Genomic DNA, 27,885 nt, shown 5'->3' with positions numbered 1-27,885 from the left:
GCCAGGCATGCACCGGCATGTTTACAAGTGATCGCTCTGTCATTTGATACTCACATGGTAAAGGGCCGCTGTCACTGGCCCTTTACTGTGATCCAGGGGGCACGCGGGAGAAAGATCATAGTACTCCCTCCCAGAGTTATCGGTTGTTAAGTAGTTCAAGTAGGAAAGTACATGGAAGTTTTTTTTTTTTTACTCACACAACACTTTCCCTATTCTGTTTATCTCTCAAAGTTTCTAGACAGGTCATGGAATTTTTTTTTTTTTTTTTTTAATCCTTGCTGTGTGTATGGTTTCCAAATGCAATCTGCTCTTCTTTATAAATTAGACAATGATTAGGAATTTGCATGTCTATATAATGTACAGTTACCATTAGATTATGCAACATTAGTGTACCACTCATTATTTAAGTCCGAAGTGGGCAAAATCTAATGTTACTGGTTAGGGCAAGACAGGTCTTATGTTCTTTATAGATGCCAAAACTGTGGATGGGGTGGTGAACAATGATTGATGTATGATAGATTAGGAATTACTTTTGCTGCTTGTACTACAAAAGTACAAGGTATGATTAAGGGAAACCTGTAAAATGTAGAAATATAAAACCTGGGAACCAATAAGAAGGACAAGGGCTCAGAGATTTCATACTGCATGCATGTTGTAGGTCAGCAATGAAAGCTTCTCTATTCCTATACTTGTAAATTCACTTACACCCTAGGCACCAACCTGTAACTAGTATGCAAGTCAGGTGGTCCGACATTCTAAATTGACATGCTTGTTTCAGAGCAGCGACTCAAGCATTTAAAGTCAGAGGCAGCCAGGCAACTAGTATTCTTAAAAGGAGGTCAAGCAATGGCAGTTCCCACATAGTTTGAGTTAACCCTTTCACTGCTAGCATATATTTTCTAGAAGAAGACACCCTAGAGAATACAATATTGGTAGTTCTAATTTTGGATGTTACAGGATATTAAACACAAAAGGTCTAGGAAACACAAAATGTCCTGCACTAAAGTTAATTTTAGGGCACACATACTCAATAAATTACCCAAAATATACAAGATGAGGTTTCACAAATTAAAACCTTACAATTGTGTACACCCGTGAAATGGCAACAAAACTTCAGTATCTTATATTTTCCCTACCTTTGACGACACTTTAAAAGCCCCTACAGGTCATCAGTTTAGAGCAGCAGCAGTCTCAAACTGGCAGCCCACCAGCTGTTGCAAAACTACAAGTGCCATCATGCCTCTGACAGTTACAAGCATGGTTCCCACAGGCATCCTTGCAATGCCTCATGGGACTTGTAGTTTTCGCAAATAGCTGGAGGTCCACTAATTTGAGACCCCTGGTTTAGAAGTACCCATGAGCTCTGGTGCTCAAAATCTTGCTCTCACTCTGGTGTGTGGAGATATTTAACAGATGCATCACAGTCAACATTTTTTGTGCACAGGTGCCTTCGAAGCATGCAATTTGTAAAAAAAAAAAAAAAAAAAAAAAAAAAAAAAAAAAAAGTGTATAGATATTAGAGTATAATGACACTACTAAGCCCCCACCCCAGTGAGGCTTTATGGGTGCTGGTGAGGCTGCATTTGATGGGCACTGGTGAGGCTGCATTTGCAGGTCTAGCAAAGTGTTGCATGCAAAATAGTAACAGTCATTAAAACGGTGAGGTATACATGGGCAAAACATAAGAGGGTGGGGGCAAAGGGGGTGGAGCAGCAAAATTAGGTTTCACCTAGGGTGTCAAAAAACCTTGCACCAGCCCTGCCAGGGGTGTCTGAGGTCTCACCTGCCATACAGGCTGGGGAAAGGGACACGGAAGTAACATTTTACACGTCTTTCTGGGTCAGCAAGAAGGGAAGGAGTGCGGACCTGCCCCCACCATCCTGGGTACGCTGTCACCTATTAGTGCAGCCTATCAGCACACATCAATGGAGAAAAATTACCGGTTTCTCTAAATTTATAACAATTTAAAAAATTTGGTCTTTTTTTGCAAAAAAATAAAAAAAAATAATGAAAGACAGTGATTAAATACCACCAAAAGAAAGCTCCATTTGTGTGAAAAGAAAATGATAAAAAAATGTATTTGGGTACAGTGTTGCATGACCGTGCAATTGTCAAAGTGTGAGTGCTGAAAATTGTTCTGGGCAGGAAGAGGGTTTAAAGGAGTTGTAAAGGAAAACATTTTTTTGCTCAAATGACTGTTTACAGGGTACAGAGACATAATAGTTAACGGATTCCTTTTAAAAAAACGATTAAAAACATAAAATGTACCTTTAGTTTCAGTTTCGTTTTCGCATGTTATGCTGCCTCTGTGCTGTATAGAGCCATAGAGAAGTGAGGGTTTGGAAACGAAACTAGAAACTCCCAGTACTGTGGTCCAAAGGAAACAGACAACCAGGAAGTGTCCAGAACAGAGCAGAATTACAGCAACATCAGAGCAAAAACGAACAGGAGGACATGAAACCAGGACTGCCGTAAGGTAAAGGAAGCTATTTAGCTTAAAAAAAATTCCTTTAGTGACCCTTTAAGTGTCCAGTAAGCAAGTGGTTAAAGCGGAGCTCCACCCAAAAGTGGAACTTCCGCTCATCGGAACAGTCCCCCCTCCGGTGTCACATTTGACACCTTTCAGGGGGGAGGGGGGATGCAGATACCTGTCTAAAGACAGGTATTTGCACCCACTTCCAGCCACACAGTCTGCAGGTAGACTGCAGGCAGGACCTCAGATCCCCCCCCCCCCGGTAGGGAATCGGGCAGTGAAGCCGCAATGTTTTACTTACCTGGTTCCCTCACCGAGGATGGCAGTGGGGGCAGCAGTGTAACGAGCGATCGCTCGTCCTCTGCTGCCGACGGCGCTGGACTCCAGGACAGGTAAGTGCCCTAATATTAAAAGTCAGCAGCTGCAGTATTTGTAGCTGCTGGCTTTTAATATTTTTTTTTCGGTGGAGATCCGCTTTAAGAAGTCAACCTTGCAGCCTGAATGCTGAAAAACATACCCACATAAAGAAAAACAAACATAGTCAGTATTGTAAAACCACATTTATATTGCACCAAATGCCCAGGACCTTCTCAGGTTTGTTCAAGTTAAAATAAAATAAAAAAAGTAGTAAAAATGTAATCTTCTCTTCAATATAAAAGACTTGCATATTGTCTGTAGAAAACAATCGATTATTGTTTATAAAAAGGCCTCAGAGGTAGGATGCCAGTCAGAGTCTGTCAGAACTTGTCCCTTAATTAAGCTAGAGACAGCGTGCTTTCACTCTGTCATCATTTTCTGGCTCACGTTTCACTAAACACTTTCAATTAGCTGGGGCAATTGCAGCAGTCAGGTTAGTGGCTCCAGATCTTTAAAAAAGTCTTCGGGCAGGTTTGCCACCCCAGATTTTAGTCTCTCTTTGCACTGTTGTAAGATGTACAATGAAGGCCCCAGTCTCAGAATCTTCCCACTTCCAAGACATTCTTCTTCTTTGTAGAAGACCGCAAACTGGCATGCAAGCAACATAAACAGGAGTTATAAAATTGAAAACTTGCAAAGTAAACAAAAAGAACACTTTTAGAATTCTCAAAGATGACTTCATGATATTCTGAATCATGAAAGTCTTGTACAAATCTGGCACCCTTACATTCTTGACTCTAAAACTGTTGTGACTTGCATATGTTCTGCAAAAAGATACCTTCCATAGAAAAACATGGAGTTAGTAATGGGTTAACTACCCACCATGTCAAGCTTTTAGCTTCAGTACAAGAATGGCAATTAAGAGATTTTCCTGATCTGCATACTTCTGGAGCAAAGACTCACCAAGTAGAAGGAGGTCATCATTAGCAGTAGCAGTCCCCAAACATTTCACCCTAAGCCCCTGGTGCCCAACATACGGCCTCTTGCACATTGTGTGGCCCTTGCAGCTTGCTCAAGTTAGTGAAGATAAAATAGCTGTCAGACTACGTTCTAGTTAAATGGCTTGTTAATTTCCTTCCCATGCGCTTACTTTTTTCAGTTCTACTCATTCTTCTTGCATGCTTTTTCCCCTCTGATCTTTTATGAAGAACCTTGCTAAGAGAAATATCAAAATGTGGCACAAATAATATAGGAGCACAAATGTGAAAGCACCAATTTGTAACAGCAATGATCTCAACGAGTGATATAATGTGTCTCTAATCTAGGACTCAAAAAGTAAGGAGGGCGCACCGACCTTGTGCATTACCACTTTAATTTTAAATTAAAAACAGAATAAAAAGCATTGGTCCTACTCGCAAAATTATAAGTAAGCGCTTTTCAGACAGCTGGACTGGACCTCACGGCACCTGCCAGTAGACCTTCAGACATCTGAACAGCCGACGCATTTCTGGGGCGTACCCCCCTTCTTCAAAGCCTAGATGGTCCGCGATACCTCTCTCCTGCTGCATGTCCTCCTTAATATAGGTATGTGTGTATGTATGCACATGTGCAAGGGCGGCCCCCAACGCTAATGGCCACTGATTGGCAGGCCCCACCCCTTTCCTCAGAACCCCACCCATCCAGACTGCCACCCCAAAAAGGCATACACAAGTGTGGTATAGAGAGGCACATTGTGTCAAGGTGATCCCTGCACCGCTGTAGACTCAATAGTCTCCTTGTTTTATGTTTGATAACAGGGGTCACCAGGAAAAGAAATAAATAAAAAAAAAAAGGGGGGGGTGAGCATGATCTAAAAAACGGGGCAGTGCCCAGATGGTCAGATGCAGGATGGGAGCCATGATGGGAGCGTTTGCTGCCATCATCTCAATAGCCTGAGTGTTCCTGGTCAGTGATTGTGCACCCCATCATGGCTCCTGTCCTGCAACACAAGGGGGAGCAGGTAAGGACTCCTTTTAGATCATGCTCACCCCCCCTTTTTTTTTCCCCTTTCTTTTCCTGGTGACCCCTGTTATCAAACATAAAACAAGGAGGCTATCGAGTCTACAGCGGTGCAGGGATCATCTTGACACAATGTGCCTCTCTATACCACACATGTGCACGCCTTTTTGGGGTGGCAGTCTGGATGGGTGAGGTTCCGAGGAAAGGGGTGGGGCCTGACAATCAGTGGCCATTAGCGTTGGGGGCCGCCCTTGCACATGTGCATACATACACACATACCTATATTAAGGAGGACATGCAGCAGGAGAGAGGTCTCACTGACCCTGTAGGCTTTGAAGAAGGGGGTACGCCCCAGAAACGCGTCAGCCGTTTAGATGTCTGAAGTTCTACTGGCAGGTGCCGTGAGGTCCAGTCCAGCTGTCTGAAAAGCACTTGCTTATAATTATTTTGAGAGTAGGACCATTGCTTTTTATTCTGTTTTTAATTAAAACATTTAAGTGGTAATGCACAAGGTCGGTGCGCCCTCCTTTTTCTTTTAGCCATATGAACACCCTTTTTTCTGTGGAGGGCTGCAAGACTTCAGACTTTGCCGTTAGACTATACTGCTGTACCCGGTTTGGCGAAACACCAGAGCGCAGGAGGATTTTTTTGTGTAATTGCTGTCTCTAATCTATGACTCCCCATTCTCCAACAACTTGTCAAGTATGTTTGCAGGTTTTGACCATCACTTCTAGCACACCCATAGTCTTTCATCATGTCTCCTGTTGCATGTTCGAGAGCTTTCTATATCATTATATTCACTGCATGTTATGTGCAGCACTTTGCTGATATGAGGGGCTGCACTTGCTGCCCCCTGTGTCAAGAAAGGTTGACCACCACTGCCCCAAGCTAAAGCCATAAAAAGGAGGAAAAAAAAAACAACACACACAAGCCATATATTTACTTGCTCTTATCTTTTAACATAGGAAATTATGCCACAGGTGCCTCAATTTGTTAATTCCAATCATGGCAATATATGCAAAAATACTCATTCAAGGTAAAGTAAGTGTCTCTGCAAAGGGCATGCCTGACCTTCCTACACATGCACACCTTTTCCATGATCCTTCATGGCTTCTTGCTACTCCACAGCCCACTTGCCACTTCCAGGTATAGGAGAAAGCATATGACCTGTTCCCCTAAAATGGTACCTGGGCCTTGCAGCCAATCACTGCACCCGAGTACGGACACAATACTGGGGAGCGAGGTTACAGACACAGCAGATACGGAACACAAATAAGGTGCAGTTATTGGGGTCAGGGGATGCACTTTGCAGAGACACTGCCACTTTGCTTTGCATGGGCAGGTTAACAGGGTCTCTTTAAAAAGGGAGCCTCTCAGCACAGGGTTACTTGTATGTACAACATACCTACTAAAAAGACTGTGCATCTTTCCAGCAGCCCATTATTTGAAAAGTCCTCAGTTAACAGCACACTGTCCTCTGCAAGTATTCAACTGGCTTCCCTCATCACTCACTTCAGTCCATCCCATCAGTCTGTATATCCTGTGACGATGTATGAACCAGTGGAAGAAAACACAGTGAGGGACATGCGGAGCAGGTATGTACAGACAAGAAAGCGTGAATATTTGCAGAAGCCAGGAAAGCAGTGGCATTTCAAAAAACAGGCCATTAGCGAGGCAAGTACAGTATATGCAATCTTTTTTAGAAGGTATGTTGCACATACAAGGGCAGGATCGGCAGTTTTCTACCCAACCGTCAGATGAATGCTAATGTCTCTTTCATATATTAGGTTTCACAAAAGGTTAAAAATATAATATAATAAAACCGACCTAAACAATTGTATAATTTCCCTTGAAAAGAACAGGAGTGTTTGTACTTGCCATAAAATACGTTTTCTTGGGGCCCATTAAAGGGACAAAGAATCAGTTGAATCAGGAACACCGAGTTATGCTGCCACCTTTAGGGGGAATTGCACACTGACAAACTTAAAGAGGCCTTTGGTCAGCCAAAAAAAAAAAAAAAAAAAAAAACCTCCAACTCCCATGATGGGCATGTTTCCTGGACGACAACGCATGTGACAAAATGCATAGGGCGGAGCTGCGTGCCAACGTCATTGCGCCCTACTGATCCCGGAAGTTCGGGTGTTTAATTTATTGTCGGTAAAGAATTTGCACATTGTTTGACGCTATGATGATTTTTATGATGCAAGTATAATTTAAAATTTTACACATTTGAGAAGAATTTACACTATTGGCACATTCTGTTTCTATACTCTTAGCCACAGTCCATGAGGAGGATGTTTTGGCGGAGGACCACGATTCATTGCCTCCTACAGAGAGCGCCTGGAAGTCGCTCCTAAGAGACCTGTGTTTGATAGGTCGAAAAGGCTCTGATCTTAATCTTTCTAGTGATAGAAAGTCACTTCTATGGAGTAAGCATGCATTCTTACCATCTGGGTTGGAGGCTTTGCACAAGGATGATAATACATGTTCTTGGTGATGAATGCAAATCTATTAGTTTTCGGAGAAGAAATTTCTGGTTATTCACGTGGACTTTTATAACTTTTTCTTGCACTACACTCACTTCTTGGATTTACATCAATTGAATATTTGATTTATAGATTGTATGCACCTTTTGGATAGTGAATCACATGCAGATGTTTAATTTACTTTAAAAGCTCTGCCTGTAGGATCTTATGTCCACAGCTTGCATCTGCAGATGCCTGAAAATGCACTTGGTAAAAAAGCTTGAGGATGGGTAAATAGAAGAAGACTAGGTAGAGGCCTATCTGGAAACAGAAGCTGGATGCTAAAAAGCCCAGATCAGTGTGGAGTGTGCCTCTAATAGAAAATGTGGAACCTTATCCTTGAGGTGGTAGACCTGAAAAATGTTCTCCTTGAGCCACTGAGAAATAGAACGCGAAGTAGACTGTAAAACACAAACAGCTCTAACCACACCCAAGCAATGGAGTGATATCTCCTTTATATGAACCAGGACAGAGGAGATGGTCGAACAATGTTTGGGTTAAGGGCCCTGTCACACGGGGCGGATCAGTAATGATCCCCCTTCCGTGTGTCCGTACAGCTCAGCAGGTATCCTCCGTAAAATCCCAGCTGAGCTGACAGGGCGGTCCCCACACACTGTGCAGGGACCGCCCTGTCTTTCCTCCGCTCTCCCCTATGGGGAACCGGATGAACACGGACCGTATGTCCATGTTCATCCGATCGACGGAAGAAAAATAGGGTTTTCTTCCGTCCGAAAATGCGGATCTTTGCGGAGGCGGACAAATTACGGGCGTCAGCGGATGGTCATCCGTTGACACCCGTAATCACATAGGGACCCATGTATGTCCCGTTTTCATCCGCAACGGACGGATGAAAATGCGGACATACGGTCCGTACGTGTGAAAGGGCCCCAAGTCTTATATAAGCAATGGGGTTGGTGGGTAAATAATGCAACACATCCCCAAAAACATAAATCCAGCCAGGAGATTGAAGTTTGGGACTTTAGTGGTGCCAACATTTTCAGGAAAAGATCAAATTTACTATGCATTGTTAAAACAATAAATACTATGATGTGCATCTTTTTAAACAATGTATAATAAATAGATTTTTGTTTTTTAAATCTATATCTTGTGTGCGCATCTTTTTCTGAAAAGTGTTAGCACCTCTAAAAGTTCCACAATTCGATCTACTGTCTGGATTCAATGTTCAGGTTAAGGTGGAAAGTAAAGACCCATTTAGAAAGAAAGTTCTGGGTCTCAAGACAATAAGGAAAGGTTCTTTGCAAGACAAGGCTGCCCACTAGAATTCTCGCCCGCAGGAGCGTATGAATGACAGATCTCCATCTCTTGGAACCTGGGTTTATACATTCATGCCATCAAAATAATGACCGTGAAGCAGGGTGGTAGCTTGGCCCTTGAGACAGGATACAGATCAGGAAGGGCCCATGAGGTGTCTGCCAGGAATCTGATGAGGTGAGAGTACCATGCTCTTCTGGGTTAGTTTGACACAGTGAAAATCACCAGAATGCCCTACATCATGATCCTGCAGAGCCGATAAGAGCCTCAGAGGAGCAAAGGCAAAGATCAAGCAGTACTGATCCCAAGGTGCAACCAGCGATCCACAGATTCGGCCAGTGGATTCCTGTACCTGGAGACAAACCTGTCCAGTTCGTTGTTGAACATGAAGGCTAGGAGGTAAACATCTGGCACCCCCCAACTGAGACACAAGTCCTGAGAACATCTCTAAGTGAAGCGACCATTCTCTCAAGTTCAGAGGGTGATAATCAAGGTAAACCGCTTGCCATGTGTCCACATTAGAAATGTGGACAGCAAATAAGGTTGGAACATGAAGACAGAAGCCACTCCACTTTACTTTCCACAATAACACTCCTGCTTCCTCCCTGATGACTGGTGTATACCACTGCTGTTACGCTGTCTTACTGAATCTGATGACTGCAGTCAAGGAGTTCAGCTTTAGAGGGATAGAAGAATCATACAGAGCTCCAGGATTTTAAAGCGAGCAGCGCTTCTGCTGGTGGCCACCTTCTCTGCACTATCAGAGTGTCCAAAACGCCTCTCCAATCTGTCAGGCCGGTGACTTAACATCCTTGTTCCACCATATGGGAAGTTCCACACCCAACTGCGCAGACTCTGGGCATGCGCAGTAATAGGCTATGGGCAGGCTACGGAAATAGCCGAACGAAACAGCTGATCGTCAGCTGTTAGGAGGAACACAGCTTGGCAGATCAGGATGCAGAGCAAAGGGGCGTCTGTTGTGCGATGGGGGAGGAGAGAGGATCCCCCTCTGTATGGACTGAGCACACCGCCGTCCTACACAACACCTACCATCCCCTTCTACATGCTTTCCCCGTCTGACATATTGCAGGAAGGGTGACATCACCCCACTAAGCCGACGCTTTTTGTGTCCGCGGGATCCCTGGGCATCGAAGAGGGGGGGGGGGCTGTGTGCGGCTCTATGGGGCTGACGGAGCAGGAGGAGCTCACTGACTGACAATAGAGCGGCCAATCCAGGGCACCAGTCAGCGAGCACCCGAGAAGTTCCACAACCGACTGCGCAGACTCCGGGCATGCGCAGTAGCAGGCTACGGAAGTAGCCGAACGTAACAGCTGATCATCAGCTGTTAAGAGGAACAAGCTTGGCAGATCACCGGCATCTGTCATAAGGACTTTTCAGAATAATGGAAGAAAATATTTGCCCGATACTAGGGCTGGGATGGTGAGCCAACAGGCCAAAAACATCCTGATCCTGGTAGTCAGACTCATTGGTAGATACGGAGATTGTACCTTGTCCCAGGCAGCCAAAACTGAGTTGCAACCATTTAGAAATATCATTCTTGGTTTGAAGTTTTTCTTTCCTGAATAGTTTTGAAATTCCCTTTAAGAACCAAGATATTGAAGTCTTCCATAGCATGGTCCAGTTGTGAGAAAGGTCCCACACGTGTGCAGAACAAAAAGTATTTTATGTTTAGGTTGGTGCAAATAATAATTAAAAAAAGAAATAAAAAAAAATGTATCACAGGCAGACCGAGTGAGAAACTTATATTTTTATAACTTATAACTTATATATTTTTTTGCCCTCAGAAGAGATGGGTTTTGATTTTTCTTCTGAAGGCCAAGTAGTTCACCTCCAGACGGATGCTGGTTGGTAGAGCGTTCCATAGTCTAGGTCCTTGGACTGCAAATCTTCGTTCTCCTTTGGACTTGTATCTGGCTTTGGGTATCTGGAGTAGATTTTGGTGGTGGATCGCAGAATGCGATTGGGGTTGTGTGCTTTTAGTTTATCGCATAGATATTGGAGGGCGTTTCCTTGAACACACTTATGCGTTAGACAGAGTGCCTTGAAGGTGATTCTGTCTTTTACGGGCAACAAATGAAGGCATCTCAGCGAAGGTGAGATTGATTCCCATGGTTTTTTCCCAGTCACAAGTAGAGCGGCCGTATTTTGAACGACTTGCAGACGAGCGATTTGGTATTTAGGGAGTCCGAGATAGAGGGCATTTGCATAGTCAAGTCTGGAGACCAAAAGAAAAAGGCAACAAAACTAGTAATGTTGTGTCCCCACAGCAAAACAAAAACAAAAAAAAAAACTAAAATCTTTGGAGGTGCTGGAAAGATGGGGGGACATGCAATTATGCATCACCAATGACCACACAGTCTCCTGTATGGAGGTAGGCAATGACCAATCTGTTGATTTTTTTTGCATGGAATCCAAGAAATGGGATTTACTATAACTAGAGCGCAAAATTTGGTGCAGCTCTGCAAATATCAGCTTCCAGATTTCTTTTTGATCACAGTTTAATTGAACAAGCTAAAGTTAGAATCTGATTGGCTACCCTGCACAGCTGCACCAGATTATTGCACTCTCCAGTTTTAGTAAATCAACCCAGTCGAGTATCTTGAGATTAAGGATGGGGCCGATGGCCCTTTGGCTTTGAAAATGACAAACGGGTTTAAAGTGGAGGTTCACCCGGAAATGTTAATTTTTAACCTTAGATTGAGGCTCATTTTGTCAAGGGGAATCGGGTAGTTTTTTTTTTAAATCTAAGCAGCACTTACCGTTTTAAAGAGCGATCTTCTCCGCCGCTTCCAGGTATGGGCTGCGGGACTGGGCGTTCCTATTTGATTGACAGGCTTCCGACGGTCGCATCTATCACGTCACGATTTTCCGAAAATAGCCGAACGTCGGTGCGCAGGCGCCGTATAGAGCCGCACCGACGTTCGGCTTCTTTCGGCTACTCGTGACGCGATGTATGCGACCGTCGGAAGCCTGTCAAATAGGAACGCCCAGTCCCGAAGACCATACCCGGAAGCAGCGGAGAAGATCGTTCTCTAAAACGGTAAGTACTGCTTCATTTTTAAAAAAACTACCCAATTCCCCTTGACAAAATGAGCATGAATCTAATGTTAAAAATTTATTTTCGAGTGAACTCCTGCTTTAAGTAGAAACCTCTTAGAAAGACCAAAAGACTTCTTGACCCAGTAGCTCTTCCAGGGGAGCATAGAGATCCGTTGGTCTTTCCTTAGGAGGTAGGCAGATTTGATAGAAGTCAAGTGGAGGCAGAGATTACATTACATGCTAGCCCCGCAATACTGGGTATGGCCTCCAAGATGGTGCCAAAGATTAGCCAATCCAGATACTGCATAGCAAATCCCAGCTCAGCAACATAATCAAGAATCTTTAAAAAAAAAAAAAAAAAAAAAAAAAAAAGGGAAAAAATAAAATAAACCTGGAGCATTATGGAAAAGGGTGGCGTTATACTTGGCTGTACAAAGGCCTTTTGGTTTGTCAGTGTCCAGCAATATAACCCAATATTCCTGATTCTACCGATCTTATGCCCCTTGATAAATGATAAAAAAAAATAAAAAAAAATGATATATCCATGAGTAAAAGGACAAGTATAGTATGTATTTACAATATAAAAGCACTGTATAAACTGTTGGTGCTATATAAAAAAAAACACACACTCCTATTGCAAAGAATTTTACATGCATCCTATGGCAGACTTCTGGACTATTTCTGTACTCACCTGTCCTGGTGTCAAGGCTCTTATTGGCTTTTTCAAGGTTACCCAAACTGAGCCATCCTGGTTTAGGGTTAATAAACAAGGTACTGAAACATGAAAAATGTGTGTTAAAGAATAAGAATTTTTTTTTTTTACAGCTTGGTGGAATGATGTGAAATATTTAACAAATGGTCTACTGCTTTAGCTGCACAAAATGTTATCAACCAAAACTAGAAATTGTAATTTTTTTATTTTAAATGAGGGAAGTTGAGGAAGAAATCTCCCTCAAGGTTGGATAACTATTTTTGCAGTCCATCGGTCCTAATCGTTTCACTTTATCATTATAAACTTTCCATTTTGAACCTTCAAGACCATGTTACACACAAAGTATTTAGGGTGTAACATGTTGCCAAGTAGGCAGACAATGGTCAGATGCCCACGAGGTCCCTTACCAGAATCTTCTCCTCGGCCTCTTCCAGGTCCCGGTCTTTGGCAGTCATGATCAGCTGGTATAAAATGACATCATGCATCTGCATCATTCGTCCTGCCACTGTGTCCGAAATTTAAACTGAGCTGCACATGCACAACGCATTGTACATTCTGCAGAGGACTGCGAACAGGCAGGTAAGTATTTTATTGCAAGTCTCTTTTGCAATTAATAGCCTGCCTGTATGGTTTGGCCTTTAGTTCATTTTAACAGTAATCCTTTCTTTCTGCCTCATTTAATAGAGATCAGTTATGTGCAGTGATCAATGGCAACCTAGTAGAATCCATCACACATTGGTTCTACTTCAGCAGAGTACATATTCATTGGCTACTATAGGTGACTGCACTTTAACAGAAATACCTGCCAATGCAAAGAACGTGTGACCAGCTATTTTAGTGTGAAAAATACCACTTTCTTCAGGAAAAGCAAGTATTTTACAGCTAAACTTAAAGAAAACTTGTCGTGCAAGAAATAAATATGTACTCCTAAAAATGCAAGTTGCATGGTGTCAATACTTTCTGAATCACCAACTTTGAGCCAGATCATCCACAAAGCAACCCATATATGTCCAGGGGTCTCAGCTACAACCTCCTGCAGTAAACCAGGGGGATAGCAAAATTTGTCAAAGATGTGAATTTACCTGTAGGATGCATTTGTAGCCGGTTTTTGGGACAATGCCTGTACAGACAATACAAATGACACGGCTTGTGTCTACTGCAATTTCTATCAATGTACTGTATATACTCGAGTATAAGCCGACCCGAATATAAGCAGAGGCACCCAATTTTGCCACAAAAAAAAATGGGAAAACGTATTGACTCGAGTATAAGCCTAGGGTGAAAAAAGCAGCAGCTACTGTAAGTGGGGCTTTGTTACACTGGACAGCCGCCAACTAGACTGCATGTCACAGCGCCGTAAGATCAGGTGCTTGATGCTGCAGATGGACACAGTGAGACGCAAGTATAAGCCAAAGGGGGCTTTTTCAGCACAAAAATCACAAGGGCATCTGAATAATAAGTTCCATATTTCTTTTCACATTCCAAAATGGAGCACTGTTTGGAGCATATTTGAACATTTTGATCTGACGTGCGCGTCACGTTTAACGCCAAAGCAAATGGCAAGCAGTTTCCACCTCTATGCAGGGTGTAAATTTTGCTCTATATTCATTATCATGCACATAGCAATTATACTTCTCCTTAACCTCTGAACAATGTAACCATTGACAAGAAAATAGTCTGAGACAATTCCAACAAGATGTGACAAGTAATGCATTTCTTGGGGATTACAGAGCGCTCTTGGTACATTATATGGAATAAAAAAGTCCCACAGAATGCTGTACACACTTTCTAATAGCTCCTAAAATAACACAGACATGTCAAGCAAAATTTACACAGGATCCCTGCGACAGGAACAAATGGTGGATAGTAAAAGGTATGCCTATTAACACATGCACATTGGACTGATTTCAACAAGCACAGAAACAAAATTACTTTACAAAGAACGAATACAAAAAAGAATGTATGCACAGGGAACCTTCTTCAGGTAAGATGGATAATGGCGATTTTTGGCCGATTGTCTAGTGTTCATATTCTCAGTTAAGTTCCAGGATGGAGCAAGTGTACTTTACAAGTCTTTCATGTATAGGTTTGTATTAATTGGCCTGATCACCAACGTATGTGTAGGAACAGAGAACGATGGTTTAACAAAAAAGGAAAATAGATTTTTATTTTGGGTACATACAGTACTGTGCAAAAGTTTTAGGCAAGTGTGAAAAATGCTGTAAGCCTTCAGAAATAGAAGTGTTAATAAGTTTGCCTTTATTCCTCATTTTGGTAACTGAATTATTATTATTTTTTTTTAAAAACACCCCAAATTTATTCTACAGCAGGAAAAAGACCCCAAACATACTGCCAATGTCATTAAGAACTATGGGCAGCACAGTGGCCAAGTGGTTAGCACTTATGCCTAGCAGCACTAGGGTTGTTGGTTCAAATCCCAACCATGGCACTACATGCTTGGAGTTTGCATGTTCTCCCTGAGCCTGCGTGGGTTTCCTCTGGGTCCCCAGGCCTCTACCCAAACTTCAAAGACATGGTAGGTTAACTGGCACCTGTCTAAATTGGCCCGTGTATATGTATGAATGTGAGTACGGGGCCTTAGATTGCAAGCTCCTTGAGGGCAGGGACTGATGTGAATGTACAATAGATGTGTAAATTCACGGTGCTATACAAGTACCTGTAATAAATCAACCAACAAGGAGTCCTGGATATGGTGTTTTTCCTCCTCACAGAGCCCCGATCTCAACAGAGTCTGTCTGGGATTAAATGACGAGACAGAAGGATCTGAGGCAGCCTACATCCACAGAAGATCTGTGGTTAGTTCTTCAAAATGTTGAAAACAACCAACTGCTGAGCTCCTTTAAAAAACGGTGTGCAAGTGTACTTAAAAAATTGATGCCGTTTGAAGGATAACACAGAATATCTATTTAGATTGTTTTTCTGTTGGCTCACTTTGCATTTTGTAACTTGATTAACCACTTCATTACTGGGCACTTAAACCCCCTTCGTGTCCAGACCAATTTTCAGCGCTGACGCATTTTGAATGACAATTGCGCGGTCATACAACACTGTACCCAAATTATATTTTTATATTATTATTATTATATTTTTTATTTTTTCCCCACACATAGAGCTTTCTTTTGGTGGTATTTGATCATCTCTGCGATTTTTATTTTTTGCGCTATAAAATTTTGAAAAACACAATATTTTTTACTTTTTGTTATAATAATATCCCATTTAAAAAAAAAACAAAAAAACGCAATAAGCGTTTGATTGGTTTGCGCAAAAGTTATAGCGCTTACAAAATAGGGGATAGATTTATGATTTATTTTTTACTAGTAATGTCGGCGATCTGCGATTTTTTTTGTCAGGCCTGCGATATTGCGGACATATCAGACACTTTTGACACAATTTTGGGACCATTCACATTTATACAGCGATCAGTGCTATAAAAATGCACTAATTACTGAATAAATGTGAATAACAGTGAAGGGGTTAACACTAGGGGGTAAGGAAGGGGTTAAATGTATTCCCTGGGTGTGTTCTAACTGTGTGGGGGGAGGGGGGTGACCGATGCTGTGTCCCTATGTACAAGGGACACAGATCGGTCTCCTCTCCTCTGACAGCACGTGGAGCTCTGTGTTTACACACAGAGCTCCACGTCCCTGCTGTGTACCCGCCGATCGCGTGTACCCGGCAAACATCGCGGCCACCAGGTACACGCATCGGCTTCCCAGCGATGCGCTGGGACAGTGTTTACCCACGGCGCGCGCGGGGAATGTTAACAAGGACGTCTAAAGACGTCCACTCGGCACTTCAGGTCCGCGCTGCAGACGTCTTGTCTATAGCGGTTAAAGCGGATCTCCACTCTAAAGTGGAGTCCCGCTGATCGGAACCCTCCCCCCCTCCGGTGTCACATTTGACACCTTTCAGGGGGGAGGGGGGTGCAGATACCTGTCTACAGACAGGTATCTGCACCCACTTCCGGCCCTACGATACGGGCAAAGGACGGGTTTTTTCCTTACCTTCCGTCCGTCCCCCGTTGTATGCTGGGAACACTCGGCTCCCAGCACACAGCGGGAGCCAATCGGCGGGCGCAGCGCGACTCGCGCATGCGCCGTAGGGAACCGGGCAGTGAAGCCGGAGCGCTTCACTTCCTGGTTCCCTCACCGTGGATGGAGGGGGGAGCAGCAGGGTGACGAGCGATCGCTCGTCATCTGCTGCGATCACCGCTGGACTCCAGGACAGGTAAGTGTCCTTATATTAAAAGTCAGCAGCTGCAGTATTTGTAGCTGCTGGCTTTTAATACATGTTTTTAGTGGCACATCCGCTTTAAATATAAAAGATTAAAATATATATATATATATATATATATATATATATATATATTTTGAAAACATTCCTACTTTATAGCATTTCTTCACAACTTTTGCACAGTACTGTACATAAAAAGTAAGCACACAGCTATATGAGCAGACCAGAAACCTGGTATCTAGATGAACTGTACCTTATTGTGCCAAAAAATTGTTTAACTTTATCTCAGTGGGTTTTTTTTTTTAAATATACTTACAGATATGATACGAATACACATACAAACATACCCATGTCAAAAAAGCTGTGAAAAATCCAGAAGATTCTACTTGTTATTGTGTATGCAGAGCAAAAGCTTGTGCATGTGACAAAAAAAAAAAAAAGGAGAGGGAGAGAGGGAGAGAGGGAGAGAGGGAGAGAGGGAGAGAGGGAGAGAGGGAGAGAGGGAGAGAGGGAGAGAGGGAGGGAGAGGGAGAGAGGGAGAGAGGGAGAGAGAGAGAGAGAGAGAGAGAGAGAGAGAGAGAGAGAGAGAGAGAGAGAGAGAGAGAGAGAGAGAGAGAGAGAGAGAGAGAGAGAGAGAGAGAGAGAGAGAGAGAGAGAGAGAGAGAGAGAGAGAGAGAGAGAGAGAGAGAGAGATGGCTAGCCGACAACACTGCTGCTAATGGCACCATCAAGTGGGCAAGGACATTACTGGTAAGGCTTAACATACGCTGGGCATTTTTTTTTTTTTTGCTGCATCTTTGGAGCGGTGAGTTTACCGCTCCTTCCCATTGAAAACAATGGGACACCACGGTAATACCGCCGGCAACGCGCCACTGCAGAGGCGCATTGCCGGTGGTTATAACCATTTTAGCGGGGGTTAAAACCGCTAGCGGCCGGATACCGCCGCAATTCCTACGGTATAGCGCCGCTAAAAATAGCGCCGTTATACCACCACTGCACCTCCCGCCCTGGTGTGAAAAGGGCCTTAAGAAAACTGTATACAGTAACAATACAAAACATACTAAAAATAGCAGATCTGAGATTTACATACCATTAAATTTGCAATTTGGTGCATTCCGACACAGAATTTGCCTCCTTACATGATGGCAATGCTTGTATTAAACAGCAAAGTATTTATCACACTATTCACACCAGTACGAACCAATATAATATCACACCGATTTTTGGGAAACTAGATGTACATAATACATAAACTTGAATTCTGTGGGCATAGAAATTAGGGTTGTCCCGATACAGATACTAGCATCAGTATCGGTACTGATACTGAGCATTTGCGTGAGTACTTGAGAGTGGGTGGAGAGCAGAACAGAGCAGTCCGCCGCTAAGTAAAATAGAATGTCAACATGTGAATGTCACTAATGGAGAAGAGGGAGGAGAGCTGCTGCGCCGTCTAGTTGATCAGCGCACAGGGAAAATAACAGCTTTCATTTCAATAGCTGTGTGTTCCCGGCCGCGTGTCTTCATATATAGCCCCTCCCCCTCTGTCTGTGCACTTTGATAGACCGATCACCCGGCCTACACAGGTTGGCTGCATTTGGGGACACAAGGACACATGAAAAAAAAAAAAATATATAAAGTATCAGTACTTGGTCCTAAAAAAAAAAAAAAGTGTTAATCGGGACAACCCTAATAGAAATTGTTATAAAAAAAATAAAAATCATGCAAGTACCAAGGTACTTCTTGCCATTTTATTTGGTCCTTTCTTATAAAGCACACAGTAGGTATTAGAACTCACCTAGCGCCATCTGGTGCTGAAATCTGAAATGACAATCCATCATTTTGTACCTCACCAACTCTGCAGGAGGGTCTTCACAGATCCAGTGCACTCTGTCTGTTTGAAGACGTTCTCTGTACAAAGCTGGGTGGTCTGTACACGGAGCCTTGCAGAGGGGAAAAAAAAACAGGGGGGGGGGGGGGAATAATTAGGGCAATCCCACTTTTTATTAAGACAGACACTTTACTGTAAGAGGAGGAAATTAAAGCCACCTCTACTGAACCATGATAAGAGGGACTTTCATCACATACAATCACAATAGGGGTTGACCGATCTCCTTATCTTCTGGGCCCATACCTATACCGATTTTTCAGCTGCCTTTAAGGCAGAGAGACGATATTGTTTAGATTTAACGTTTTTATTTTTACACTCGGTTACATTTTTTTTTTTAACACTTTTATTGCTGTCACAAGGAATGTAAACATCCCTTGTGACAGTAATAGGCAGTAACAGGTACTCTTTATGGAGGGATCCATAACTTCTCCACTGCACTTAAAAGTATTCCAAAATGTCAAGATCAAGATTTTTGAATACTTTAAAAAAAAAAAAAAATTTAAACTAGCGCCTTTAGGATGAGAGTAACTGGAAGTGATGTAATGACATTGCTTCAGATCCGAACAAAGCAAAATCGGCTTTGTTCTGGTCTCGGTCCAACCGACGGACGTACTTGGCTGGTTGCTCGGGCCTCCAGGTGGGACAGGAGACCCGGGTTGAGCCGCGCGAGGGGGTATCCTCTCCCACTACCTGTAATAAAGGCCGAGCAGCTGCTTAGCTGCATCGGCTGTTATTACACATGAAAGCCCACTGTCCGCTCTAAAGAATGGTACCGCAGTTGATGCCTGCAGCTGCACGCATCACCCCGGTACAACCACTTGAAGCAATATTAGTAAGTTTGTTACTGATACGGATTCTTGAACAAGTGAATAGTGGCTGCGCCGATAATCAGTCGACCCCCAAATCACAAGCAAACATGTGCACCCACCAGAAAAAAAGCAATATTTCTATCCCTTAGTTCCGGTTTACACTGAATGCAGCTTTGAAAACTACTTCAGCAAGATTTCAAAGCCGCCAGTCAGTGCAATTTCATGCAGACATCTGTGCGATTTAATGATGAATTGCCTCATCTTCAACGGATCATACAAATAGGAAAAACCCTGTCAAGGTGAAAAAACTTCTGATACTGACCAGACCCCCCCCCCCCCCCTCGTTTTTCTCACCTGAGCCTTTCGTTCCCTCGGCGGAGACGCAGTCTTCCTCTCTGCCTGGGGTTATTGGCTCTCGATTGGCTAGATTGATAGCAGTGCAGCGCATTGGCTCCCGCTGCTGTCCATTAAAGCCAATGACGCAGGCGCCAGGGCTGAGTCTGGCATTCTGTGTCTATAGACGCAAATGCTGCACTCGGGAGCCCACCGCCGGGGGACCCCAGAAGATGAGGTTCGGGGCCACACTGTAAAACAAACTGCACAGTGGAGGCAAGCATGATATGATATGTTATCATATTTAACCACTTTTCTCCCCTGATCAATAGACAATTGACGTCCAGCAGGATAACATGCCGGCGATCGGTGATGCGGGGTGTCAGTCTGACACCCTGCATCTCCGATCTCGGTAAAGAGCCTCCGGCGAAGGCTCTTTACCACATGATCAGCCGTGTCCAATCACGGCTGATCACGATGCAAACAAGTAAATCCCCCATGGCCATCCACATGTTTCAAAACATGCCCAACATGTGCCAATCAGTGCCCACAAATGGTCACTGACTGGCACCATAATAGTACATAAAAAGTGATGCCCAGCAATACCACCACCATAGTAATCAGTGCCACTCATATGTACCCATCAGTGCCCGTCATTGAAGAAGAAAGTATTTATTTACACACACACACACACACACACACACACACACACACACACGTATTTTTTTTTTTTTATACGCTGCGGAAAAAAAAAAAAAAAAAAGGGAGAAAAGGAGGAGATCGCAGTGGTGATCAAATACCACCAAAATAAAGCTCTATTTGTGGGAACACAATGATAAAAAAATGTGTTTGAGTACAGAGTAGCATGACCGCACAATTGTCATTCAAATTGCAACAGAGCTGAAAGCTGAAAATTGGTTTGGGCAGGAAGGTGCGCAAGTGCCCGGTATTGAAGTGGTTTAAAAAAAAAACAAAAAAAAAACACAAAGGTCTATTGCCACTTTAATCTTAAAATTAAAAAAAAAACTATGGGGCAACTGGCTTTGTCCCCCAGCCTGGCCCCTATGTTACTGATAACTCACAGACTGCTCCCTTAGTAAAATATACAGCCGATTTGGAGTTGCTCTCTAATCTCACAGTATCCTGATAAACACCTTGTTTATTTTTATATCATTAAGGGAGAGTTATAACCCCTGTCATTTTCTCCCCATCTGTGTCCCATTGCGGAGATTTACCTTCACTTCCTGTCCCATAGCCAAACAAAGTGAGGACATCTCTGCAAATTAAGGGAATTCCTCAGAACTAGTGTCCCCATTGGAAGATTTCCCCTCTATTACTTTTCTGGGGACAACACAAAATTTGTGATTTTCTTCTACTTTCCCTTTCAAGAATGGCAAACATGACAAAAAGAGAAGGTGAATCTCCCTCATGGGGCTGCAGACAGCAATAAAAACCCGTCAGCCCTTTTAATATGTATCTCGCTCTATCCAAAACTGTTTATTGCTTGACTATAGGTAGTATACCGTATGAGATGGGTTGGTTTTCCTTCTTGTCCAACCCCCAATACTAGTATCCTTTGATACTCAGCTATGAAGTATATTTCTTATAGATCTTTTTCTATTATAGTGGTGCTCAGCCACATTCTTGGCCGCTGTTACTGGGTCATGTCTGGGATATCATTTAAGTGACCCCTCCCCCCTGCTATTCTATGTATGGACTCACAGTAACAAAGCAGTCACCATTCAGCAGCAATAAAGAGAACAGACAAGAGCACAAGAGAAGTTTTGTTAAATCACTTATTTATGGTTTGCACTGGGATTTCGGTTGGAGAGAATACAGCGACAAAATGGACAGCCAAGCAAATGTTAAGAAACTGTTCAATAAAAACCATTTTATACAAAAAATAAAAAAAGGCATGGGACAAAATAACTATTTGTTTTTCTCTTTTGCACAAGATCTTTATTTCAGCATTTTTTTTTAGAAATGTTTCCTTTTCCTTTAGTTTTCATTTGGAAAAAGGCCCCTTAAACCGTATATTTAGCACGTGACCAGTAGTATAAAAAGAAGGTGCTACCGATTTTAATGGCCTTGCAAAATGTTTATCAAAGCAATATTTTCTGCGCAGAATCACTAAAATCATTATTAGCAGATAAAAAAAAAAAAAAACACAGCAAATTTTATAAAATCCCTGCTAAATATAAAAGCTTACCCTGTATTGATTTAATAAATAACAAATATTTGTAAATTTTTAATTCTTTTTTGAGAAATGGTGAGAATTGAATATGTAAAAAGACCCACCAAACCATATATTTTCTGAAAGCACGTGACCTGCCGAATAAAAAGGTGCTACCGATTTTTTTTTTTTTTTTTTAAATAGCTATCCCCACTAAATTACCCATTTGCACACAAACACAGCATAACTTACAACAGCGCAAGCATTTTATGCAATGCAGGAGGGGTAAAAGCAGCGGGTGGGAGGTAGAGAGGCAGCCCATTTTAGGCGAATAGCTCTGATCAGAGCTCTTGTTTTGTTCAGCAGTCTGCTGAACATTTCTGATATAAGTTCATGGTCACCAAAGTGACCATAAGCTTACAGCAGAGGAATGTAGGCCCATACAGCGTACAGGGACCTGGCCAGTTGGAAGCATTGCCGTAGGCCTGTACACCGTACGGACTTGGCAGCGAAAAGGTTAAAGAACATACATCAAATTTTGTTGGGAAAAAAATAATAAAAATACACAATTTCCTCTGGTTGAGCTATGTGTATTGCAAGGATTTAAAAAAAAATGTAACCTTTAACCACTTAAGCCCCGGACCAATACGCTGTCTAAAGACCCAAGGTGTTTTTACAATTTGGCAATGCGCTGCTTTAACTGGTAATTGCGCGGTCATGCAATGTTGTACCGAAACGAAACTTGCGTCCTTTTCTTCCCACAAATAGAGCTTTATTTTGATGGTATTTGATCGCCTCTGCGATTTTTATTTTTTGCGATATAAACGCAAAAAGACCGTAAATTTTGAAAAAAAATGATTTTTCTTATAACAAAAAGTAAAAAATATCGAATAAACTAAATTTTAGTCAAACATTTAGGCCAAAATGTATTCAGCCACATGTCTTTAGTAAAAAAAAAAAAAATCGCAATAAGCGTATATTTATTGGTTTTCGCAAAAGTTATAGCGTCTACAAACTAGGGTACATTTTCTGGAATTTACACAGCTTTTATTTTATGACTGCCTATCTCATTTCTTGAGGTGCTAAAATGGCAGGGCAGTACAAAACCCCCCCAAATGACCCCATTTTGGAAAGTAGACACCAAGGAAACTGCTGAGAGGCATGTTGAGTCCATTGAATATTTAATTTTTTTGTCCCAAGTGATTGAATAATGACGAAAAAAAAAAAAAAAAAAAAAAAAAATGTTTACAAAAAGTTGTCACTAAATGATATATTTCTCACACATGCCATGGTTATATGTGGAATTGCACCCCAAAATACATTCTGCTGCTTCTCCTGAGTACGGGGATACCACATGTGTGGGACTTTTTGGGAGCCTAGCCGCATACGGGGCCCCAAAACCCAAGCACCGCCTTCAGCATTTCTAAGGGCACAAATTTTTGATTTCACTCCTCACTACCTATCAAGGTTTCGAAGGCCATAAAATGCCAAAATAGCAAAAAAACAAAAAAACAAATGACCCCATTTTGGAAAGTAGACACCCTAAGCTATTTGCTGAGAGGCATGTCGAGTCCATGGAATATTTTATATTTTGACACAAGTTGCGGGAATATGACAAACTGATTTTTTTTTGCACAAAGTTGTCACTAAATGATATATTGCTCACACATGCCATAGTTATATGTGGAATTGCACCCCAAAATACATTCTGCTGCTTCTCCCGAGTACGGGGATACCACATATGTGGGACTTTTTGTGAGCCTAGCCGCGTACGGGACCCCGAAAACCAATCACCGCCTTCAGGATTTCTAAGGGCATAAATTTTTGATTTCACTCCTCACTACCTATCACAGTTTCGAAGGCAATAAAATGCCAAAAAAGCACAAAACCCCCCCAAATGACCCCATTTTGGAAAGTAGACACCCCAAGCTATTTGCTGAGAGGGATGTTGAGTCCATGGAATATTTAATTTTTTTGCCCCAAGTCACTGAATAATGACCAAAAAAAAAAAAAATTACAAAACGTTGTCACTAAATGATATATTTCTCACACATGCCACGGTTATAGGTGGAATTGCACCCCAAAATACATTCTGCTGCTTCTCCTGAGTACGGGGATACCACATGTGTGGGACTTTTTGGGAGCCTAGCCGCGTACGGGGCCCCGAAAACCAAGCACTGCCTTCAAGATTTGTGTGAGTGAAATCAAAAATTTATGTCCTTAGAAATCTTGAAGGCGGTGCTTGGTTTTCGGAGTCTCATACGCGGCTAGGCTCCCAAAAAGTCCCACACATGTGGTATCCCCGTACTCAGGAGAAGCAGCAGAATGTATTTTGGGGTGCAATTCCACATATAACCATGGCATGTGTGAGAAATATATCATTTAGTGACAATGTTTTGTACATTTTTTTATTTTAATTTTTTTGGTCATGATTCAATCACTTGGGGCAAAAAAATTAAATATTCCATGGACTCAACATGCCTCTCAGCAAATAGCTTGGGGTGTCTACTTTCCAAAATGGGGTCATTTGGGGGTTTTTTGTGCTATTTTGGCATTTTATGGCCTTCGAAACTGTGATAGGTAGTGAGGAGTGAAATAAAAAATTTGCGCCCTTAGAAATGCTGAAGGCGGTGCTTGGTTTTCGGGGTCCCGTACGCGGCTAGGCTCCCAAAAAGTCCCAAACATGTGGTATCCCCGTACTCAGGAGAAGCAGCAGAATGCATTTTGGGGTGTAATTCCACATATGCCCATGGCATGTTTGAGCAATATATCATTTAGTGACAACTTTGCGCAAAAAATTTTTATATATATATTATATATATATATATATATATAAAACAAAGTATCAGAATAGTTATGGAACCGTGGTTCAATGATATAAACAGCGCTATGAGATTGATAGTATCTAGCCCAAAATAAGAGCTTTAAATGAGAATGTAGGTGGTGTGCTAGGTGACCAAAAAGAGACCAGGTGTTAGTGCACCCTACACCCTATCTCTAGATTCACCAGGTAATGTGATGGCATCCCCCTCTGGGATGTAACCTTACCACAATATACAAGAGGACTGGCGTGTTAATGTCAGTACTCTCAGGCACACCTTCCTCTATTCTCTGAGTCAGTCACGGTCATTCCATTGCAGGCACATAAAACAAAAAGAAAGTACTATATGGTGAAGTACCGCTTTAAGCAATGACCCACAGATTGTAAAGGAGAGCAAACCCCCTATGCAAATGCCCATACAGAAATAACAAAGTAAATGAACAAAAAATGCAAGCCTGTGAACTCCTGCTGTCACCGCCGTTCATTAGGCACAAGAGGCCGCCCAAGTGACGTGTTTCGTCACTTCGACTGAGACGCCCTCAGTCGAAGTCGGAAGTGACGAAACGCGTCAGGGCGTGGCTACATCGGCGCAACACGGAAGTCTTACTGCGCTCCACAGCTGACCACCAGTTCCCCAGCGTTACCAGCACTTGGGCGGCCTCTTGTGCCTAATGAACGGCGGTGACAGCAGGAGTTCACAGGCTTGCATTTTTTGTTCATTTACTTTGTTATTTCTGTACGGGCATTTGCATAGGGGGTTTGCTCTCCTTTACAATCTGTGGGTCATTGCTTAAAGCGGTACTTCACCATATAGTACTTTCTTTTTGTTTTATGTGCCTGCAATGGAATGACCGTGACTGACTCAGAGAATAGAGGAAGGTGTGCCTGAGAGTACTGACATTAACACGCCAGTCCTCTTGTATATTGTGGTAAGGTTACATCCCAGAGGGGGATGCCATCACATTACCTGGTGAATCTAGAGATAGGGTGTAGGGTGCACTAACACCTGGTCTCTTTTTGGTCACCTAGCACACCACCTACATTCTCATTTAAAGCTCTTATTTTGGGCTAGATACTATCAATCTCATAGCGCTGTTTATATCATTGAACCACGGTTCCATAACTATTCTGATACTTTGTTTTATATCTTTATTTGGGTTCTTCACCCACTTTTATAATAGCTGCTTCTCTGGATTTTTATCAATTTTAATCACTTTTGATAATCCCACCACCCTTGATTTCACATCCTTTTTCCTCACTTGGGGTCAAGTAATTTACTGCCCATTGGCGCCGGAAGTGCATTTAGGTTTCCAGCTGTCTAGTATATGCACCTCAAATATATATATATATATATTTCCCGCAACTTGGGTCAAAATCTAAAATATTCCATGGACTTAAGATGCCTCTCAGCAAATAGCTTGGGGTGTCTACTTTCCAAAATGGGGTCATTTGGGGGGGTTTTCAATTGTCCTGGCATTTTATGCACAACAATTAGAAGCTTATGTCACACATCACCCACTCTTCTAACCACTTGAAGAAAAAGCCCTTTCTGACACTGTTTGTTTACATAAAAACATATTTTTTTGCAAGAAAGTTAAGTTGAACCCCCAAACATTATATATTTTTTTAAAGCAAAGGCCCTACAGATTAAAATGGTGGGTGTTGCAAATTTTTTTTTCACACAGTATTTGCGCAGCGTTTTTTCAAACGCATTTTTTGGGGAAAAAATACACTTTTTTTATTTTAAAGCACTAAAAAACACACTATATTGCCCAAATTATTGATGAAATAAAAATTATGATCTTAGGCCGAGTACATGGATACCAAACACGACATACTTTAAAATTGCGCACAAACGCGCAGTGGCGACAAACTACATACATTTTTAAAAACCTTTAAAAGCCTTTACAGGTCACCACATTAGATTTACAGAGTAGGTCTACTGCTAAAATGACTGCCCTCGATCTGCCCTTCGCGGTGATACCTCACATGCATGGTGCAATTGCTGTTTACATATGACTCCAGACCGACGCTTGCGTTCGCCTTTGCGCAAGAGCAGGGGGGGGGACAGGGATGCTTTTTATTTTTTTATATATTTATTTCGCTTTTTTAAATTTTATTTGTTAACTGTTCCTTCCATTTATTTATTTTTTTACCATTTTTATTGTTATCTCAGGGAATGTAAATATCCCTTATGATAGCAATAGTTAGTGACAGGTACTCTTTTTTTTTTTAAATGGGGTCTATTAGACCCTAGATCTTTCCTCTGCCCTCAAAGCATCTGACCACACAAAGATCGGTGTGATAAAATGCTTTCCCATATTCTCAATGGCGCCGTTTATATCTGGGGGGGGGGGGGGGGGACATTCCCTCCCACTGAATGTAAAAGCAGTCTAGAGGCTAATTAGCCGCTAGGACTGCTTTTACATGAAAGCCGACCGCTGGCTGAAAAGAATGATACCAAGATGATGCCTAAACCCGCAGGCATCATTCTGGTATAACCATTCAAAGTCCAGCAACATACCAGTACGTTGATGGTTCTTGTTGGACATGTATTGTAATCTTTTTTTTTTTCATGCAGCCTGTTGGCTGAACAAAAAAAAGATTGATCGGTGGGTATGCCCACCATTAGAATACCTCCCTTCATCCACCTCTAATGATGGGCATACATGCACCATTTATATATGCCGAAGCATGGGGGCATCCTCCCGCAAAAAAGTTATGCCGCGTACGGTCGGACTTTTCTATGCCGCGTACACACGGTCGGACTTTTCTATGCCGTGTACACATGGTCAGACTTTTCCACAGGAAAGCCTCCGTAGGAATGTCAACCGTATGTACGCGGCATTAGGAGCAAAATCGCTCCTCCGCCCCTAATGCCCCCATGCTCCGGCATATATGCTCTTTTTTGAACTGTAGTGGTGAAATCACCTCCTACAGCATTGGAGTCGCGGCTTTATATATCGTGGGAGCAAACGCTGTTGCTGTCACGCTAAATAAATCCGCACTGCAACTGAATGGCGTACCTGCTAAGCAAATGATGGTTAACATTAAAACAAAGTAACATTCCAGTATAACAGTAAGATCATACCATACCTGCAAAGCAAATACCTATAAAAAAAACATAGTAAAAAATAAAACATTTTTTAACGCAACCTGTGCCTAAAATATATATATGCCAAAGCATGGGGGCATCCTCCCGCAAAAAA

General features: G+C 42.4%; 1 protein-coding gene across 1 annotated transcript in view; it reads right to left on the bottom strand.

Annotated features, from left to right (window-relative positions):
* Nucleotides 1–3,014: 3,014 nt before the first annotated feature.
* TRMU (tRNA mitochondrial 2-thiouridylase) overlaps nucleotides 3,015–27,885 on the bottom strand; it is a 54,337-nt gene continuing 29,466 nt past the window's right edge. Inside the window, exons 9-11 of the mRNA XM_040343631.1 lie at nucleotides 18,448–18,592; nucleotides 12,378–12,460; nucleotides 3,015–3,478 (exon numbers count right to left, since the gene is read on the bottom strand). Of these exons, the coding sequence (XP_040199565.1) occupies nucleotides 3,320–3,478; nucleotides 12,378–12,460; nucleotides 18,448–18,592 (387 nt within the window). The 3' untranslated portion in view covers nucleotides 3,015–3,319. The remainder of the gene's footprint in view (nucleotides 3,479–12,377; nucleotides 12,461–18,447; nucleotides 18,593–27,885) is intronic.

Source organism: Rana temporaria, chromosome 3 (genome assembly GCF_905171775.1).
Source record: "Rana temporaria chromosome 3, aRanTem1.1, whole genome shotgun sequence".
Lineage (NCBI taxonomy): Eukaryota > Metazoa > Chordata > Amphibia > Anura > Ranidae > Rana > Rana temporaria.
Note: the sequence above shows the minus strand (reverse complement) of the source record. Positions and strands in the feature narration are given on the sequence as shown.